At 42.0% G+C, this 19,623-nt stretch overlaps 1 protein-coding gene and 1 pseudogene across 8 annotated transcripts in view; both read right to left on the bottom strand.

The window, feature by feature from the left end:
- The window catches only part of LOC130122191 (cytosolic purine 5'-nucleotidase-like), a 32,260-nt gene extending 13,404 nt beyond the window's left edge, over positions 1-18,856 (bottom strand). For 4 of the 8 annotated variants that reach the window (XM_056291233.1, XM_056291236.1, XM_056291234.1 and 1 more), the window contains exons 1-4: positions 18,576-18,856; positions 12,089-12,162; positions 11,668-11,785; positions 1,002-1,097 (exon numbers count right to left, since the gene is read on the bottom strand). In XM_056291233.1, coding sequence (XP_056147208.1) covers positions 1,002-1,097; positions 11,668-11,785; positions 12,089-12,162; positions 18,576-18,676 — 389 coding nt within the window. In that variant the 5' untranslated portion in view covers positions 18,677-18,856. Of the gene's footprint in view, positions 1-1,001; positions 1,168-1,425; positions 1,493-3,734; positions 4,100-11,667; positions 11,786-12,088; positions 12,163-12,685; positions 12,771-18,575 lie in introns of those variants that run through there. The other 4 variants (XM_056291235.1, XM_056291240.1, XM_056291237.1 and 1 more) reach the window with 4 other exon arrangements.
- On the bottom strand, positions 13,935-16,412 carry LOC130122193 (epidermal growth factor receptor-like; annotated as a pseudogene).
- Positions 18,857-19,623: the final 767 nt, after the last annotated feature.

Below are 19,623 nucleotides of genomic sequence, written 5' to 3'. Positions count from 1 at the left end.
GGATGTAGCGCGTCGGAGGATCACGCTATTCCCCCAAGTTCCCCCTCTCCCCTGAACAGGTGCCAGAGGAGGTGCCAGTGCAGCTACCAGAACACATACCCTCATCCGGCTTCCCACCCACAGACATGGCCAATTGTGTTTGTAGGGACGCCCGACCAAGCTGGAGGTAACACGGGGGTTCGAACCGGCAATCCCCATGTTAGTAGGAAACGGAATAGACCGCTATGCTACTCATGTGTGCTTTAAAGAAACAAACTGGTCTTTGGGCCCTTTTTAACTTCCGTCAGCGTCTGTGTCTCTGTGCCAGAGAGAACAGTAGTGACGAGTGTTGTAACATGGTTTCCCATGTTTTTCTCAGAGCCCATCTACTTCCCTTTTCACTGTTGCTGTCCATTTGATTGCATTGTGTAAAACATTGGGTTGGGCAGAGAAAGAATGAAACCAGGGGGTTTCATCACCCTTCAATACAGTATATGTTCCACCATAACTAAACCACCCACAATGGACACAAATGTAACATACTGTATTCTCCACATAACCTACAGTGACACCAGCAGGAAGCTATATCCAGATAAATTGTAATTATGAGAATGAAATTGTAACATACACAAAGGCATTCATTCAAAAATCCCCGCAGTGCCAGCTGCTGGATATAAATATACTTTTCATTTTTTTGTGAGCTGAGCACATCAGCATTATACGCCAACAGATTTCATGATGAATTTGAATAGAACTGTTATTTTTTACTTATTTTCATTTAAAATGACAGACATGTACTTAACACATGCAAAAAGACTCAAGACAGATACAAAGAAGACCTACAAATGTAGATCTTGGGTGTTCATAAAATACACATGAGTTTGCTAATACACACCCCCTCCCCATAGTACACATCTCTCCATTGTAACACCTAATGATTTCCTTTGACACCATGCAATACAATGCCACATTAAATGCACTAACATGTTGGCACTGGATTCTCTGAAAGTATTTTCCTTTACCTTTTGAGGAAGGTGAAGCCATGAGTGCAGACTAGAATATTTCCATTTGAATCCACCTTCAACAGATTCCCATAACTGGTGTCAAACACTAAACCGCTGAGGTTTGGGGAAAAATGAAAGAGAAGTGTGAACGAGGTCATCCGGACATTAGATGAACTAGGAGGGACTGCAGATAGAGAGGGAGAGAAATAGATTATTTTCATTCTTATTGTAAAAAAAAAAAATGTTGACTCTAAAATAATGTTATTATTTCCCCTAATCTTTGACTTTGCTCCATTTAATAAATGTGAAGTTTTTGATAAAACTGTAGCTGTGGTTCACGTGTGTTTGCACTTCCAATGCAATACATATCTAAAGACTGTTCCACAGTGTCCACTAGGCCAGAGGCAACGAAAAGAGAAAGCACATCAAATGACCCCAACACCTCTCTCTTTCTGTCAATGCTGTGTCGAAGTCTGCCTCGCCTCTAGTGTGGAAGTGTTTTCTTTCTGCAGGGCCCCATTGAGTTGGGTTTATGGCATGGGGTCAGCCAGCTCTTGAGTGCATCTGTGGGGTTTAGTTTTCTCTTAACTTTTTTTTTTTTGGACATGTTTAAATTCTACATACAACAAGCACATAAAACAAAAGACGGGGGAAATAAAAGTAAAGAAAATGACTAAAATAAATGACATTAAATACATAAATGAAAGGGAGGGGAGTCCTAGGGGTTCTCTGCAAGTTCAAGTTCTTCTATCAAGTCAGAGAGTTCTATAGCATTTTTCTTCTCCATTAACCTCAGTGATGAGAAATAATGACACGGTTCCCTATGAAATATGCAGAAGTTTGGCTGTCTTTTCAGGATTCTGTTCTTATGTAAAAAGCACTTTGCAAGAATAATAATTGCGTTGACTGCCAAACCATGTGTGCCATCTTTCACAAGCATACCAAAAATCGCATCCTCTTTTTAAATTTCAGAGAAACTGGCATCTCTAGGAAACAAACAGTTATGCAGATCTTCCCAAAAGGCACCAGCAAACTGACATTCATAAAACACATGCTCTGTTGTGTCAATGTGTTCACTGCAAAATGAGCAGTTGTTACAGCCTAAACCAAATCGATGTCTTAAAAATTCTCCAGAAGGATATATTCCATTAAGAATTTTAAAGTGCACTTCCTTTACTTTTGGTGCAATTGGAAACTCAAAAGAATTTCGTCCTCAATTTTTCAGCTTCATCTTTGGATAAATATTGTAAAATTGAGTTTCTGTTTGATGAAAATGGATATAATTCTTTGACGGATTGTGGTGTTGGGCAGCTTTAGACTGATAAGATCATGTCCATTCGCCAAAAGTTTAGGAAGGTGCGGATCCAGATTATTTGATACAAGTTATAAGACATCATTATAGTGTAGTGTAGGATTGGTTTGACAGGAGTGTAGGACTGGTTTGATAACAGTACCATGTTGTTTTCGGTCATTTAAATTAAAAATTGAACAAAAATTCTCATAAAATATAATGTTTCCTGTATTTCCCATTAAGTGCATTACAGACCATATTCCTTTCTCAAGCATTATAAAACAAGGATTTATTTCTAAATACCACATACCTGCAATTCCACATGGGGTGGTATGAGAACTAAAATTATGCTTGTAGATTATTTTCCATTAAAGTAATATCTGTTGATGAAACGTGGATAATTTGTTAGGGAGTTTTTAAAGTCATAATCACATCTAAGAAGAAGGTTGATGCTTCCAAGCTTCATAAAAATTTGGCTTGGGATATGGAACCATAAGCTGTTTACATTTTTCACAAAGGCTCTTAACCAGTTTATTTTGATAGTGCCGTTAATACATTTAATGTCAATGGCTTTTAGCCCTCCTTCCTCATAATCTTTAATCATGATTCATTTTCTATTAAAGTGTTTTTCTTTTCAAGATATAATTAAAGTTGACCTGGTTTATTGCTTTGATTGCATTTTTGGGGAGTGACATTGAGTAAGCTGGGTAAATGCATCTTGAAATGCACTCCATTTTTGTGAGAAAAAATCGGCCAATAATAAAGATATCTCTTTGGGACCATGAATTCAGATAAGATTTAGATTTATCTAGATTGTTCCAAATGTTGAGATTATCCAGTGTGTTATCCTTTATAATGTGTATAGTTAAGTTTTTCACAGTTGATTTAACAGGGATATTATGAATTGTTGTCAGAGGATAGTTATGAATTGGAAGTAATTCACATTTTTTAAGATTTGATCTTAAGCCCGATGCCTTAGAGAAGAAATCAATTGTATTGAGCATTTTTGGAATTGGATTACCATTTTTCATGAATATGGTTGTATCATCTGCCATTGGCTGATCATCAGCTGTTTGCCTAATACTGTCAATTTTTCAAAATCTGAAATTTTCACAAGAATGGAGAGCATTTCTGCTGCAGCGATAAAAAGCAGAGGAGCGATGGGACAACCTTTTTTAATTCCTTTGTCAATTAGACGGACCTTGTGGTAATAAGACTGTGCTATTAGTATCCTTAAGTAAATTAGTGTCTTTAACTAAATTTATAACGTTTTCTCCTAATCCAAACAATTTTACAGTACGAAACATAAACTTCTGTTCAATCGTGTCAAAGACTTAAAAAAAATCCAAAAACATGCTAAAATCTTCATCATCAATCAAATAGTTGTAAGACTTTGCAGTCTAATATCAGCGGTACTCATCTCCACTAGTCTGGGGAGATTAGCCACCATGACTCTCAACTGGTCAGCGAAGTTGTCCATCTTTGAGGTTAGCTTTTCTATGGCTTCAATGAGAGTCGCATTTGGGACTGCAGTTGGCTCCTGTGAGGTTCTCATCTTTACAGGTTGCGCGGGAACTTTCGTTGATGTAACAGGAGAAGTTTTTCTCTTCATCATCATCATCATCAACTTCCATCATCGAGTAGTGATCAGTCGTGCTTGCTTGGCCTGAGGCTACACTTAGCTTAGCGTTAGCTTGTTTCCCCATGTAGCATGGTAGATCGAAGAACTTTAAGGTTCAACTTTGTACTTTGAGGTAGTCCAATTATTTGCTCAAATGTTCACTTAACGGTTTTTATCTCATTTGACTGGCAAAACTTGCAAGTTCTCATGTAAATGTAGGGGCAGTGGAGCGAGCGCTTGGAAATGGCTGCTTGCCCGGTTCGCCATCTTGCCGACCAGCCCCTCTTATCTAGTTGCGAACAGCTGACCTCCGACTTCCGCCTTCATAAGATTCGGCTTTGTGAGACAGATGACTGATGTTTATTCTCTTATTCTCTTCTCCTCTATATTCTGCTCTAACCTCTTCGTTTGTCGTACTTCGCTATTTTCCGTGATTACTTCACTTATTGCTACATTCACTAGTTTTCTTTCTCAACAACTCTTGTGTTAGTGGGCAGCCTTTCATTCCTAGTCTGTTTACTAGCTTCGAGCTTACCCTAGTTTAGCAGTTAACTTTATTGCATCTGCAGTCAAAGCAACCTTGTTAAAACAATGGTGTGTGGTGACTGTTCCATAGTTACAGATAGGTTATCTCTGTTAGAGCGATGTCCATGAGTCAGAGCAGCTTCTTTCGGCTAGGACGTGACAAGCGCTCCAGATAGCCTTAGCCCTGGACCTGACAGCAGACCTGCTATTGTTAGCACTAGCTCAGCCATCGGCAGATGTGGCAGAGTTTGTCTCTGTTTGCCAGCGTGGGAAGGCTCATAAGAGCAAGCCATTGGTCATGTGGCCTGGTCTGCAGTCACCTCTCATGACCGCAAACCGGTTTTCGCCCCTCACCAGCCCTGTTGGTAGTCCTACCAGCCAGTGTGCCTCTCCCGCTCCTGTTGACAGAATAAAGCAACGCACGCTAATGATAAGATACTCCATTACCCACAATATCAGATTAGCTTCGCCAGCCTTGGTTCACTGTTTGCCCGGATCCAGAGTCTCTGACATAAAGGATAATCTTAGGGTGCTGGCATCACGGAGGGAGAATTAGGGAGCTCAGGTACACAGCACCACTACTTTAGGCCACATTGTTATTCATGTCGGCACCAATAATGCTAGGATTAAGCATTCAGAGATCACAGAAGCTAGCTTTGTCAGGGCGCTTGAGTTGTCGAGAAAGATCTGTCAGCATTGATCAATTGTCTCTGGTCCATTACCCGTGAGGGATAATGATGAGATGTACAGTAGGTGCACCTCTGAGTTGCTTGTTACTGTAATGAGCAGGGATTCGGTTTCATTGATTACTGGCCTTCTTTCTGGGGCTATCCTTCCCTGCTGAAAGTGGATGGGATCCACCCTACTGGGGATGGCGCTGCTCTTTTGTCTAGCAATATAGATATATGTCAACATTTAGTTTGACACTAAGGACTTATCATTCGTCAGGCTGCAGGTGGTTAGCGAGCCTGCAAGGTTTAAACCTAGTGCTGATGTGGATTCAAAGAGTTTAGTTAATATGTCTAGTCAGGGAATTTCTCATAGATTATCAGACTGACAGCTTGGTCTATAAAACTGAGACTGTCTCCCTTCCCTGCTGTATTGCTCCCAAGCTCTCTTCTCCTAAATGTGTGAATCACAACAATCTAATAATCATTCCTACCGCTGGTGGTGGTGAAATGTGCAATGAAGCACCTAATGATCTAGAGAACCAAACATCTAAGGTTATCAAAAGTCCGACCACACATCTTCCAAACCATAGGTCTTCAAAATTGTCAACTAATAATACAAGGTGTCTAATTCCAATTAATAGTTTTTCTCTTGGTAGCTCTAAAGTTCTGCTTACTAATGTTCCAGTGGTGTCTGGACACTGCTTGGCATCCTCCTCGTCATATTCTTCATATATTTTACAATTCCATTATACTTCTGTTATCCTCTTTCAGTGTTGTATTCTGTAAATTGTGTGAAGACAACATCCACTGCACGTCTGTCCATCTTAGGAGAGAGATCCTGCCTCTGTTGCTCTCCCTGTGGTTTCTTCCTATTTTTTCTCCCCATTAAAGGTTTTTTTAGGGAGTTGTCCCTTATCCGATGCGAGGGTCTAAGGACAGGATGTTGTATTGCTGTAAAGCCTCTTGAGGCAAACTTATAATTTGTGAAATGGAGAGCCATGTGTATGCAGGTTTTTATTCCAACCCGACTCCACAACAGGTGATGTCACTGATACATTCTTCCTCTTTGGTTGAAGGGTTGCTAATTAGTGAAATCACCTGGTGTGTGTGGAGTCCAGCTAGAACGAAAACCTGCATACACATGGCTCTCAAAGGCAAATAAAATTGAGTTGACTTGACTTGACTCATCACTTCCAACAAGACGCTTGAATCTGGTTTTGCAAATATCAGATCACTTTCTACCAAAGCCTTATTAATAAATTATCTGATGGTTGAACATATTTTTGGTATGATTGGGGTATGTGAAACATGTCTGAAACCAAATGTTTACCTTCCCTTAAATGAAGCTTGCCCACCTGACTATACGTATGCCCATGTAGCTTGGGCAAATAAACAAGGTGGGGGTGTCAGTTTCATATTTAAGTCTATTTTCAATTTAACTTCTAAATTGAAACTAAATTTAAATCTTTTGAGGCTCTTATTCTAAGTCCATCTCCCTCAGCCACGAACAGACTGCTCAGTCCACATTGTGATACTCTATTGACCTCCTGGCCCTTGCTCACTACTTCTTAAAGAATTTGGAGAATCTTTCTCAGGTCTTGTTACTCATTCTGATTAGATTCTAATTCTTGGTGATTTCAATGTTCATCTGAATAAGGCTGGTGATCCTTTAAGTAAAGTCTTTCTGGTGCTTGTTGATACTTTTGGGTTTGTTCAGTTTGTTCAAGAGTCGACTAATTGCAGTGGTAACACCCATGATTTGATTTTATCTAAAGAGATAGCTGTTTCTGATCTGACTGTCTTGTCAACCACATCTGATGTGTCAGATCATTTTCTTATTATTTTTGAAGCATTATTATGTTAATGTCGGCACATATATTATTGCCACTCGCCACATTGTTGCGTCCACTGTAGCTTCATTTGGCCAGCAGCTGGCTGAAGTCTTTAATGCTTTGACTGTAGAGACAGATTCTGTTGAAAAGCTCACTAGTGACTTAGATGTGGCACTCTCTAGTGTGCTCCATTCAGTTGCACCTCTCACTACCAGAGCTAGGCCACTAAAGAGGCTGTGCTCTTAAGTGGCCCTGAAGGAGACTGGAACGTAAATGGCAAAAATCAAAATGGGAAGTGTTTTACCTCTTGACTTGAGCGTTCACTGAAATACAAGCAAGAGATACACTGCTTTCTCGGTGTATTGCTCTTGCTTAATCAATATTAATAAACATAATTTCAGAATTTTCTCTGACACTGTAGCTAAATTTACTAAAAAGCAACCGTGTATTAGCTGCTCACCATTCATGACCCATGGGTTTCTACACTTTTTCTGCAATAAGGTTGATGAGATCAGAAACAAAAGTAGTTCTTCCACTCCAGCTATTCCTGCAGATCCTGTCTTGCCAAATTCATATCTATACAATGAGTCAATGATAATCCCTGTTATTACAGTTTTTGAGACTATCTCTATTGATACTTTGACTAACCTCATGTCAGCTTCTAAACCAACTACTTCCCTACTTGACCATCTACCAGCAAAACTTTTTAAAGACCTCAGGCCTTTCCTGGGACCTACAATGCCAGACATTGTTAATTTACCACTTATTACTTGCATTGTTCCCAGCGGTTTAGTGGTCAAAACTCTATTAAGACACCACACCTCGGTCCAGAGTTTCATAATAACTATTGACCAGTCTCTAATCTTCCATTCTTTTCTGAAGTACTAGAGAGAGTTGTGCATCAACAACTTTTGACCTACTACTACTACTACTTTCAGCTGCTCCCGTTAAGGGTCACCACAGCAGATCATCCGTTTAAATTTCTTCCTGTCTTCTGCATCTTCCTCTGTCACACCAGCCACCTGCATGTCTTCCCTCACCACATCCATAAACCTTCTCTTTGGCCTTCCTCTTTCCTCTTCCCTGGCAGCTCCATATTCAGCATCCTTCTCCCAATATACCCAACATCTCTCCTCCACACATATCCAAGCCATCTCAATCTTGCCTCTCTTGCTTTGTCTCCAAACTGTCCAACTTGAGTGGTTCCTCTAATATAATCGTTCCTTATCCTGTCCTTCTTTGTCACTCCCAGTGAAAATCTTAGCATCTTCAACACTGCCACCTCCAGCTCCTCCTCATGTCTTTTCATCAGTGCCACTGTCTCCAAACCATATAACATAGCTGGTCTTGCAACCATTTTGTAAACCTTTCCTTTAACTCTTGCTGGTGCACTTTTGTCACAAATCACTCCTGACACTCTTCTCCACCCACTCCACCCTGCCTGCACTCTCTATTTCACCTCTCTTCCACACTCCTCATTACTTTGGACAGTTGACCCCAAGTATTTATACTCATATGCCTTCGTCATCTCCACTCCTTGCATCCTGACCATTCCACTGCCCTCCCTCTCATTCACGGAGAGGTATTCCATCTTGCTCCTACTGACTTTCATTCCTCTTCTCTCCAGTGCATACCTCCACCTCTCCAGGCTTTCCTCAACCTGCACCCTACTCTCGCTACAGACCACAATGTCATCTGTGAACATCATCGTCCATGGAGACTCCTGTCTGAGCTTGTCCTTCAACCTGTCCATCACCATTGCAAACAAGAAAGGGCTCGGAGCTGATCCTTGATGTAATCCCACCTCCACCTTGAACCCATCTGTCATTCCAACCACACACCTCACCATTGTCACACTTCCCTCATACATATCCTGGACCACTCCTACATACTTTTCTGCAACTCTCAACTTCCTCATACAATACCACACTTCCTTTCTCAGCACCCTGTCGTATGCTTTCTCTAAATCTACAAAGACACAATGTAACTCCTTCTAGCCTTCTCTATACTTCTCGATCAACATTCTCAAAGTAAACATCATATCTGTGGTGCCCTTTCGTGGCATGAAACCATGCTGCTGCTCACTAATCATGATCTCTCCTCTTAACCTAGCTTCTATTACTCTTTCCCATATCTTCATGCTGTGGCTGATCAACTTTATACCTCTGTAGTTGCTACAGTTCTGCACATCGCCCTTGTTCTTGAAAATCGGTACCAGTATGCTTCTTCTCCACTCCTCAGGCATCCTCTCACTTAACAAGATCAACAACTTTTGACCAATATAGAAGAAAACTATCAATATGAACCTTTTCAATCAGCTCCCAGGGCCTGTCACTCCACTGAAACTGCGTTTAACCAGAGTGGAAAATGATCTTCTACTTGCTATGGACTCTGATTCTATTACTGGACCTCAGTGCAGCCTTTGGCAGCATTGATCACTCTATGCTATCAGACAGAATAAATTGGAATTTTGGTGTCTCTGGGTTAGCCCTCTCTTTGCTTAAGTCCTACTTATCTGGAAGAACACAGTGTGCCTGCTATAATATTGAAATTCTCTGATGTTGAATATGGCATACCTCAGGGCTTGGTTCTTGGCCCTCTACATTTCTCTCTTTAAAGTTCACCTCTTGGCCAAATTGTATGCAGTCATCTAATAAATTTCCTTTGCTATGCAGATGATACTCAGCTGTATGTGCCTATAAGGGCTGATGATCATAAATCAAATGACTAATTTAGATGCCTGCTTGGCTGCTGTGAAAAAATTGATGTCATTAAATATCATGCTTTTAAATTTAGATAAAAATAAGATGCTGGTCATTGGCCCTGCTAGACATAGACACCAATTTGACCAAGTAACAATAATAATCGACAATTCTGATTTGACAAAGTGGTGCAGCCAAAAACCTTAGTGTTACGTTTGAGCCCAACTTTTCCTTTGGTAAGCACATAAAGAAGTCACCAAGAGTGCATTTTTTTCATTTTGTAACATACATTAATTCGGTCTCTCCTGCCATGTCTGATGTAATGTTTTGTTTTTGGGTCTGCCACGTGCTAGTACTAAATGTCTCAAATGGTTTAAAATGCTGCAGCTAGAATCCTAACTAAAAAGTAGAAATGTTGACCACACTACACCAATTCTTGCCCCCCTTCATTGGCTTCCTATCCATGTTCCATCAGACTTCAAGGTGCTTTTGGAATAAGGTTCTTTTGAAATAACTTGCCTGCTGCCATCAGACAATCAGAGTCTGCTGAGTATTTTAAATTCAAACTTAAAACTCATCTTTTTGCGTTAACCTACATTTAGTTGCCTTTAAATTGAGTACTTCACAATCTGTACTACATGGTAGGTCAGTTTCTGTCTCAATGAATTGACCAAGCACTGTTCTGCCAAGATTATAGAATATAGATTATTGACTATTGCAACCTGTTCTCTTTTCTCTCATGTCTTCTCTCTCTCTCTCTCTCTCTCTCTCTCTCTCTCTCTCTCTCTCTCTCTCTCTCTCTCTCTCTCTGAATGATGTCTTCTCCTTTCTCTTCTCTCATGTATGTGAATGGTGTGATGTGAGTCTCCTCCGTGTACATGTGTAGTCTGTCCTCCTCTCATGTCTCCATGGTGATGGTGGTAGCCACCTGGACGCTGCTTGGCATCCTCCTCATGACATTCATTATATATCTTATAAATCCATATAATTTTGTTATCCAGTTTCACTGTTATATCCTTCTCTCTCTCTCTCTCTCTCTCTCTCTCTCTCTCTCTCTCTCTCTCTCTCTCTCTCTCTCTCTCTCTCTCTCTCTCTCTCTCTCTCTCTCTCTCTGATATGTGACAAACATCTTTTGTTGTCTCTTCATCCGTGTATGTGAATGGTGTGATTTGTATTCTGTAAATTGTGTTTTATTTTGCACACACAGCATTCACTGCATGTCTGTCCATCTTGGGAGAGAGATCCCTCCTCTGTTGCTCTCCCTGAGGTTTCTTCCTATTTTTCCCCAGTTTTAAGGATTTTTTTTTTTTTAGGGAATTGTTCCTTATCCAGTGCGAAGGTCTAAGGACAGGATGTTGTATTGCTGCAATGCCCCCCGAGGCAAGTTTGTAATTTGTGATATTGGGCTATACAAATAAAATTGACTTGACTTGTTCCTGTCATTGTCCTGAATGGACATAGATTCACTAAATTTTCACTCTCTATACAAGTTTATTGCCCAGCACTTTTAAATTTGCTAACTTTTATGCATTAACTGTATGTATGTATTCTACATTACCTTCCTCTGTGCAATCTATGATGATACATTATAATTCTGTTATTTTTGTGTATTTTGTGCATGTCTTTTCATCCTGGAAGAGGGACCCCTCCTTTGTTGCTCTTCCTGAGGTTTCTCCCATATATATACATTTTTTTTCCTGTTAAGGTTTTTCTTGTGAAGGTTTTCCTCATTCGGGCTTAGAGTCCAAGGATAGAGGGTGTCGTATTTTTGTTTACCGTTGTATATTGTACTGACTATAAAACCCTCTGGGACTACCTTGTGAATTTGGGCTATAAAAATAAATTCGACTTGACTTAAACCTGCAAAAAATGGTGGGATATCCCTATAATACCTCAGCTCTACCTTTCTTTCTCCTCCATTACTTGTCGAACTGACATAGCGGGCAACAAGAATATAAATTGCTTACTTAATCCAGTACTTTGCATGAATCTCAAGTTATATGTAGCAGAGGTAAAGAGGTAAAGCAGAGAGATGAACTTACCGTGTGGGAAAACTAGGATCGTATGTGTAGCGGAGTAGCTCATGAGGATAACCAATGGACACTAGCCTGTCTCTTATCAGCTCAAAGCCCAGGCCCTCATAGTCAGGGGACTTATATGCTTTACACACACACACACACACACACACACACACACACACACACACACACACACACACACACACACACAGCAATAGCATAGCATAGAGCCAAGACATGATTAATGAAGTTATACAATGAAGGTAAATCAAGACATTCAGAAACTGAACTGACATTATGTTAACCTTTATATCATTAGCACATATCATACATCTTTAGAAAATGTGTGACACTAGTGGGAATCAAACCCTTGACCAGGGTGGCCTTAATTTCACATGCTGCCTACTGCTATAGCATACTGCAATTTAGGCACAAACGGACATACTTGCCAGGGTGTAGTCCATATCGAAGCCATAGCATTTGACTTTTTCCAGTGTTAGACTTCTGTTCACAAATACCCTGTGATCAAATGGAATCAGACAGAGGTCTTCAGACATATCATCAAGGAGACTGTTTAACAACAACACACACTGCGTTTATATGCACAGTTAAGTCAAGCTACGGTTATAACTCGATTAGGCCATGCAATTAGGCTACTGTCGTTGTAGAGAATCGATTTATTGACGGAAGTATGTCCGGCCTCGGCACGGTTGGTGGCGATATGCGGGGCGAGCCAAGATGGCGACGTGAGCGCACATGCTTGCTGGAGCTGTTTACCTTAAACTTTATAAAATAAGCGCAGCATCTTCTGGCAGAGCTATACTGCTATGGAGCGCGTCCACAGGTGGCGGATAGCGGAATGCTCCCTCAAATATGGGGGGCAGCTGCGAAATTACCAAATTACCGAATTAGCAGTCGCGGACCAACAGCGACTGTTGCTACCAGGGCGCAGTGGGCCACTGGGTGGCACTGGTGGACCTATAAAAAGTTGCAAAGGCCTTTAAATAGACCTGCTCGACACTGGGCAGCAGCAGTGTAGTACCTGTCGCTGGCGGACGAGCCAAACCGTTTGGCCAACGGTCGCTTCAGGACAACAGGAGACATGCTGGAAACTAGTATCTGGTCTCCTGTACTGGAAGAGGGCAATGGTAAACCACTGTCTATTTTTACCGAAAACCCAAAATATGCTTCACAACTTGTTGAGCATGTTTTTCGGTGCCCAACATCATAGCAGATGATGCCGAAGAAAGAAGAGACGTTTACCTTAAACTTTATAAAATAAGTGCAACGTAGTTATTACGCCTTATATTTCACAACACGTCTTAGAGCGGTGTTGTGTGTTTTGTGTTGATGTGTCAGTGACCTCGCATTATTGATATATTTCGGTTTAAAATCCTCTCAAAAAACAAGGCCAGACCAGTTTGCTTACCAGCGCTTGACTCTAAGGTAACTCCAGTGGGTAGTATGTGCCTGACTACTACTGTAAGAAATAATCATAATATATGGTCATTATTTCAAAAAGACATTACTAGCACCCCTTCTGTTGTACCCTATTTGTCTAGATTTGTGGATAACTTGAATTGGAAAAGTATCTGGAATCTTTCATACAAATATCTCCTTACCAATAAAGTAAGGGACGTTTCTTTCAAAATCATACATAGGTATTATCCCACAAGTCATTATCTCCTTAAGTTTAAGAAAGACATTTGTGTTGACTGTTCATTGTATGAAATGTACCCAGAAACCATGCTGCACCTGTTCTGGCAATGTCCCTACACTAACAGATTTTGGAAAGACGTATCACGGTATATTGTTGATAACATTGACTCTGACTGTTCTCTTTATTGGAAAACTTAAAAGATTCCCCCTGGCTCTGATATTTTGTCTGTGTTAATAACTTTTGTTTGTATTTGAATTTTATTGTCAATAAAGATTTTAAAAAGAAGTGGCAATATGCCCCCTTTCAGCTGGTTGCTATTTTTTTTCTATGATATACCTTTATTTTCATGACGTCAACCATATTTCGGGTCATCTAAATAAACAGACAAAACAATGTGACATTCTATTCTTATTAGCATAAACTTATTGTGACAACTTTACAGGGTTTTGTTGCTTAGATATCAACAGACGTAATTAGTAATAAACACAATAGGCCATGTTTAATAATGTACATAATATATATTATTAAGGGTGGACTACACATAACGCTCCGAACCCTACACAGTTGTCAATACAACTTAATTCAATTTAATTTCTATCATGTTAATGAAACTTGTAGAACAGTCTGATTATTTAAACTGAAAAATAATTGACAAAGAACAATAATATCCGCCAATAGCAATCATCAATTTAACACAAAGCAAACTACACATCACAAACAAAATTCACTTGTACTGTACAATTGCGAATGAAACCTCTGCTCTTAGAGAATTTTAGCTTTTTACAAAACCCTTCTTACAAACAAATTGGTGGTGTTAAATTAAATGAGGAACACTGAAATAGATACCTATATTCTTTTTATGGCATCATCAATTTCAGAAATCTGGTCCTTCAGTTGACTCCATTGTTTGGGATTCAATGAAATACCTTTTTTGCCTGGATTCATTTCCCCATCTTTCACCCAGTACTCTCTGATGTCAATTAGAACTTTGCCTTTAAAGTCCCTGACACCGACATACCTCGTTTCACCAATCTGGGACATGTGGTCATCACTGTTACTACAGCCTTTGAATGAGCCACCCGGCCTGGAGCCCTCTCCACTCTTCTGTTCCTTAGCTGGCTTCGGTGGTGCACTTGGCTTCTTTCATTTTGCCTTGGTTTCTACCTCACTGTCAGAGTCACTCCCACATTTGGATGACAACACTTTTTTGGATTTAGGCATTCTGGCTTCCACGATAGTGCAGGAGTCAATACGGTTCCCATCCCAGCTGTAGTCCTGGCAGGTGAAACACATCATCAAGCCAGGGCCCCAGCAGCCTTCCTTGGTTCACTTCCTGTCACAAGTGTTGCTTTGCTTTGCGCGGGTGGCAGCATCTGTGTTTCCATCCATCCTGACAGTTTGGCTCTCCGATTTGAAAAGGCCCTTCCAGTGGTGTTTCTTGGTGTAGCAGAGGTTGGAGTTCATGGTGATTACCACGTCTCCATAGCTTATGTCTCTCAGGGAGCGAAGGCCCAAGTTGTTGATGCCCAGATGTATATTAGCTAGGCTATGGCTACCACGTTTGGTCTGTCCATGGATGAGCTCCAGATTCTCAAAAGGACTGAGTGAGGCCATGTTCTCTGGCCATGTTTGAATCCATAAAAATCCAGTAATTTCTTTAACTGCCCTAAACACATTTAGCTAGGCAAGGTCCATCTTGGGCATTTTGGTAAACCGGTCCCCATAAATAGATGTGTGGATGATAGCGATGTTGCCATTGATTTTGGTGCAATTTTTAAAGGAGTCAGTGTTTGAGGCATTAATAGACATGATATCGGCCAGATTCCCCATTCCAAGGCCATTGCAAACTTTTAGGTACAAGCCGTCACACTTGGTGCACTTCCTGACCCCTCCTTCAGCCACCTTATATGTATTACCACTGCATGTCCACACACATGCTCCGTGGTCCGTCACATAGTTATGTGGGCAGCTCTTGACACAGGTGTGCCCAAAGCTGTACTTCCCATATGAATTGGGCACAAGTTGGTATTGGTTGGGGTCATAATGCATGAGGCCTGGGCAGGGGTCCTTGCAGGTAGCATCACCCTGGATGTCCCGACAAGCCAGACAGTCAGAGGGCCTGGGTCTGGTGTAGCCAGCAGCACAGTACTCAAGACAGCAGTCACTTCGTGAAGGACCTTTGCATCTCTTGGAGCACTGCTGGGCACCATTCAGCTTGGTCAGAGTCTGACAGTTCTGGGGACTGGGGGCCCAGCAAGAACCATTGAAGCAACTTGAATGACATTTTGACAGAGTGGGTTATTGCTGGGCTCAGGGGTCTCCATGTTGGGTTTGGTGTCGGCATTCACAATATCATACCACCGGATCGTCTCCACATTACACAGCTGGTTCCCTGAGAACCGAACCCCTCCTTTAAGAATTTCTGTCAGGCTGGTCAGAGGAAGCTTGACAGTTCCGTGACCCATGGTTTCGTTGTAAATGAGTAGCACAGCGAGGGCAAAGCCCCCATCATACAGGGAATGGCCTCGGATAATCCGCAGGTTGTGCAGTGGAATTCAGTAGCCACGCACTTCCTGAATAGACCTGAAGAAAGACAGGTCGTGGTGGTCCTCCATGTGGGTGACCTCCAGATTCTGCAGGACCATGGTCCAGTTGCTGTAGGTCTTCACCATGTTCAGACAGTGGTTCTGTTTGGAGCCCAACAGGTTGAATCTATTGGTGATGCCCTGACATACTTTCTTTTCCGGCAGGACACACAAACCCAGCGACAGCAAGGAAGTGAGAGAGATCCAGATTTTGAACTGTACTGCCATTGCGTTTTCAAAGCCCTTCGTCTATTGTATTTACTTATTTATTTATTGTCCCCCAGAGCGAGTGAAAGCGCGTCATTCCATGTTCATAAAAGTGCGATATTCTGCCGTATGCAAACCAACATGTTGAGTTTTTGTAAGGTGTCACTCCTTCTTCCGGTTGACCTATTGCGGTAAATACCAAACAAGCAACAAACAAGTTAGCAAACGGCAAAATAAAGAAAATTTAAAAAAGAAAAGTTAGCAAGCTGCAAGCAGGTTCCATGTCGAGCGGTGAAAACATGGACAACTTTACAGCACTGTACATTTCAAATGTACTCTACGCTTTACTCCCCCCCCTTTTTTTTCGCTCCCCAATTGTATCCGGCCAATTACCCCACTCTTACCCCAATTACTTGATCTCTGCTCCACCCCCCTCTGCCAATCTACCTCGTCTCCTCCGATTCATGTGGAGTCGCCAGCCGCTTCTTTTCACCTGACAGTGAGGAGTTTCACCAGGGGGATGTAGCACGTAGGAGGATCACGCTGTTCCCCCCAGTTCCACCCTGAACAGCCGTCCCGACCGACCAGAGGAGGCGCTAGTGCAACGACCAAGACACATCCACATCCAGCTTCCCACCCCCACGGCCAATTGTGACTGTAGGGACGCCTGACCAAGCCGGAGGTAACACGGGGATTCGAACCAGCGATCCCCGTGCCGGTAGGCAACGGAATAGACCGCTACGCTACCCGGACGCCCCGTCTACACTTTTTTTTCTACACTTTACTTTTGATACTGTTGATACGACGCTGTTCGACTTCCGAGTGAAAGACCGCCGCGGTAACTATGGATCATGCGCAGAATGCCTAGGCCAGTTTGGAGTCGATTGAAGTGTATACATCCACCCATCCATTATTCAAACCGCTTATCCTGCTCTCTCAGGGTCGCGGGGATGCTGGAGCCTATCCCAGGCGGGGAGACACCCTGGACAGGCCGCCAGGCCCGACCCCCAACCGCATTGCTATTATTATTATTATTATTATTATTATTATTATTATTATGTTAGTCCATCTTCGAGAAATTCAAAATAGTACGATTTCAGTTGGACTAACACGTTTACATGTATTTTGAAAGTCCAGTTTTAGTCGGAATATCAATAAATCGACTTTCTCTAACATCATGTAAACATACTGACTGAGAGTATTTTGAGGAACGAGACCTCACCGAAGACGACACTTACTGCACTCCCAGTTTCCCTCGAACGCTGAAAGTCATCATTAAATTTCCGTCTGTGTTTCAAGGTCAAGAGCAATTTTGAATTTGTCAAAGTGGCATTCTTCATGCAGCATTGTCTCGTAAAACATGCTGAGCAAGCTGTGTTAGCGCCATGCTAACATCATTACTGTAGTTCCGGGTTTATCGGTTTATTAGCACATGTTAGCATCAACCCTACCAAAAGTTGGACTTGATCTCAGGCAATGAGTTCCCCTGGGGTGAAAGGAATCTATTTGATTGTGTCAGATACTGTTACTAATTCGTTAATGCTTCCTGTTAAATACAGAGGTGTTGATGAGCGGTCATTAATAATGTGCGGGCAAATCTTGAGTCTAGATTGTACCCGCTAGTCCCTCTCGCTCTGTTAATTGAGTCCTTGGGTGAAGTCAAAAGAGCTCATCGGAACAATCTGGGAAAACAGCTATACATACACTTCAGGACTTTGAGGCAGGCTATACGTATAGTCTTCCGTATGGATCGTTGTTGGATATAGGGCTATGTGGACCTATTAATAACAAATCTCTCTCCATCTCTGTTTAGTCATCTGTGGGGCTCAAAGTTTCCCATGTCAGTTGCTCCATGATACTCACGACACCCGGGGGAGAAGGGCCTATCTGCATCTATAGATGGCCCACAAGTCAACCCCGTCAACAGCCAGCTCATGCATATTGAATCGCCGTTAATAATTAACCTGCAACTTCTTCCTTTATAAGTATGTTGCTGAGCTATGAGAGGCGTCACATGAGCTTATTCACACACACAAACACCGGCGGAGAGGATTATCTGATGGAGCTGGTATAGGGTACTGCATGCGGTCTTCATTTCAGGGTTCGGCTGTTTTCAGTTGAATGTACATTTTTATAAGTATATGTTTGATGTGATGTGTTTTTTTTGTAATCTATGAAAAATAGCACAGATATCATTAGTTAGCAGTATTTCACCCATAAATGAAGAAATAAACATTTTGGAAAGAGACGCAAAGTTCAGCCTCTGCAGCCTCATTGATGTGTTGTGAAAGAACAATTTGACACAATGAAGGTATTTCTACACTCTATGCTTGGTAAACAAGTGGTCTGTTCAAATTAAAGGCTGTTATGGTTGTTTATCCTCTATTTGGGTGATTTTATCCGCTTGGATTCGTGGTGATTATCATCTCCCATGTCATGCGTTGCTTTTAGCCGAGGACACGCCTGAGACGGTGACTCACTTTTGGTGAAGGTCTCTCTTCTTCGCGGATAGATCCGTGCAAATGTTGGCGTCGATGTCCAACTGAAGTCGATCTTTCAAAATCCGAGTGGCTTCCTCCATTGTCGTCGCGGTGTCATGCTCTGGACCGAGGCTGCCTGCGTGCCGACCTCACGGCGTCCCCGTGCAGTCAGTCATTTGACAGGCTTTGACAACGTTAAATTCACTTATATTTTGTAGGCGTGGGCCCCGACGTTTCCTTTTTGAGTTCGTAAATGGAGCGAAACAAAACCAAACAACAACAAAAAAACGCCCTAAACTTTGGGGTCGGTGATGTGTTGGAGAGGCGCGCAATCCCCTCCTTGTGTGCGTACTTGTCACGTCCAACAAGAAACGCGCCGTGGACCATGGAGATTGTGTTATCAGAGGCGCACACATGCCGCTGCGGCGCACGCGTGCGTAATTGGCACCGGTTCAGCGTCGACTCCTACGTGCGAGTCGGAGGGGAGCGTGAGGCAAATTATCAATAACAGTTTCGAAAGCAAAACAGAAAAAAAAGACCGAAAGGAAAGTTGTGTTTGCTCACCTGCAAAAAAAGGCGTTTAGGTAGGCATCATAACGCTATGTCGTGCCCCCCCACACACACATCAAATCAGAATGTGATTTTGATAGAGCCCTATTACAGATTAAAATTTAGCACCAGGCACATGTGACCCTTATTTGATTTCTGTTATGTCATACAGCACGCAGCCATAACACAACTGCACAGTCCAAGTTAGTTTTAGGTGGCCTATCTGATGATTGGTGTCATATGACAAAGCCAGAGAGGCTGGGGTTAGGCCCACCACTATCGCAAGACGTGTATTTAATAACTGTCTATTCAGCCTGTATCGTGCCTTATTCATTAGACGTTGTACAATCCGCTCAGGCGAACTGTCCAGTGTAATTAGATTGTGCTGAATCGAGAAGGATCTCCCTCTATTAGATTGGGGTGAAGACATCTCTTACGAGCTCCAGATGCTGCTAATATACAGAGTGACCGTGGCACAGTAACTTACTTGTGGTCGTCC

The sequence above is a fragment of the Lampris incognitus genome, chromosome 12 (assembly GCF_029633865.1).
Source record: "Lampris incognitus isolate fLamInc1 chromosome 12, fLamInc1.hap2, whole genome shotgun sequence".
NCBI classification, from domain to species: Eukaryota; Metazoa; Chordata; class Actinopteri; order Lampriformes; family Lampridae; genus Lampris; species Lampris incognitus.
The sequence above is the reverse complement of the archived record's forward strand: the minus strand, read 5'-3'. Positions and strand labels throughout refer to the sequence as shown.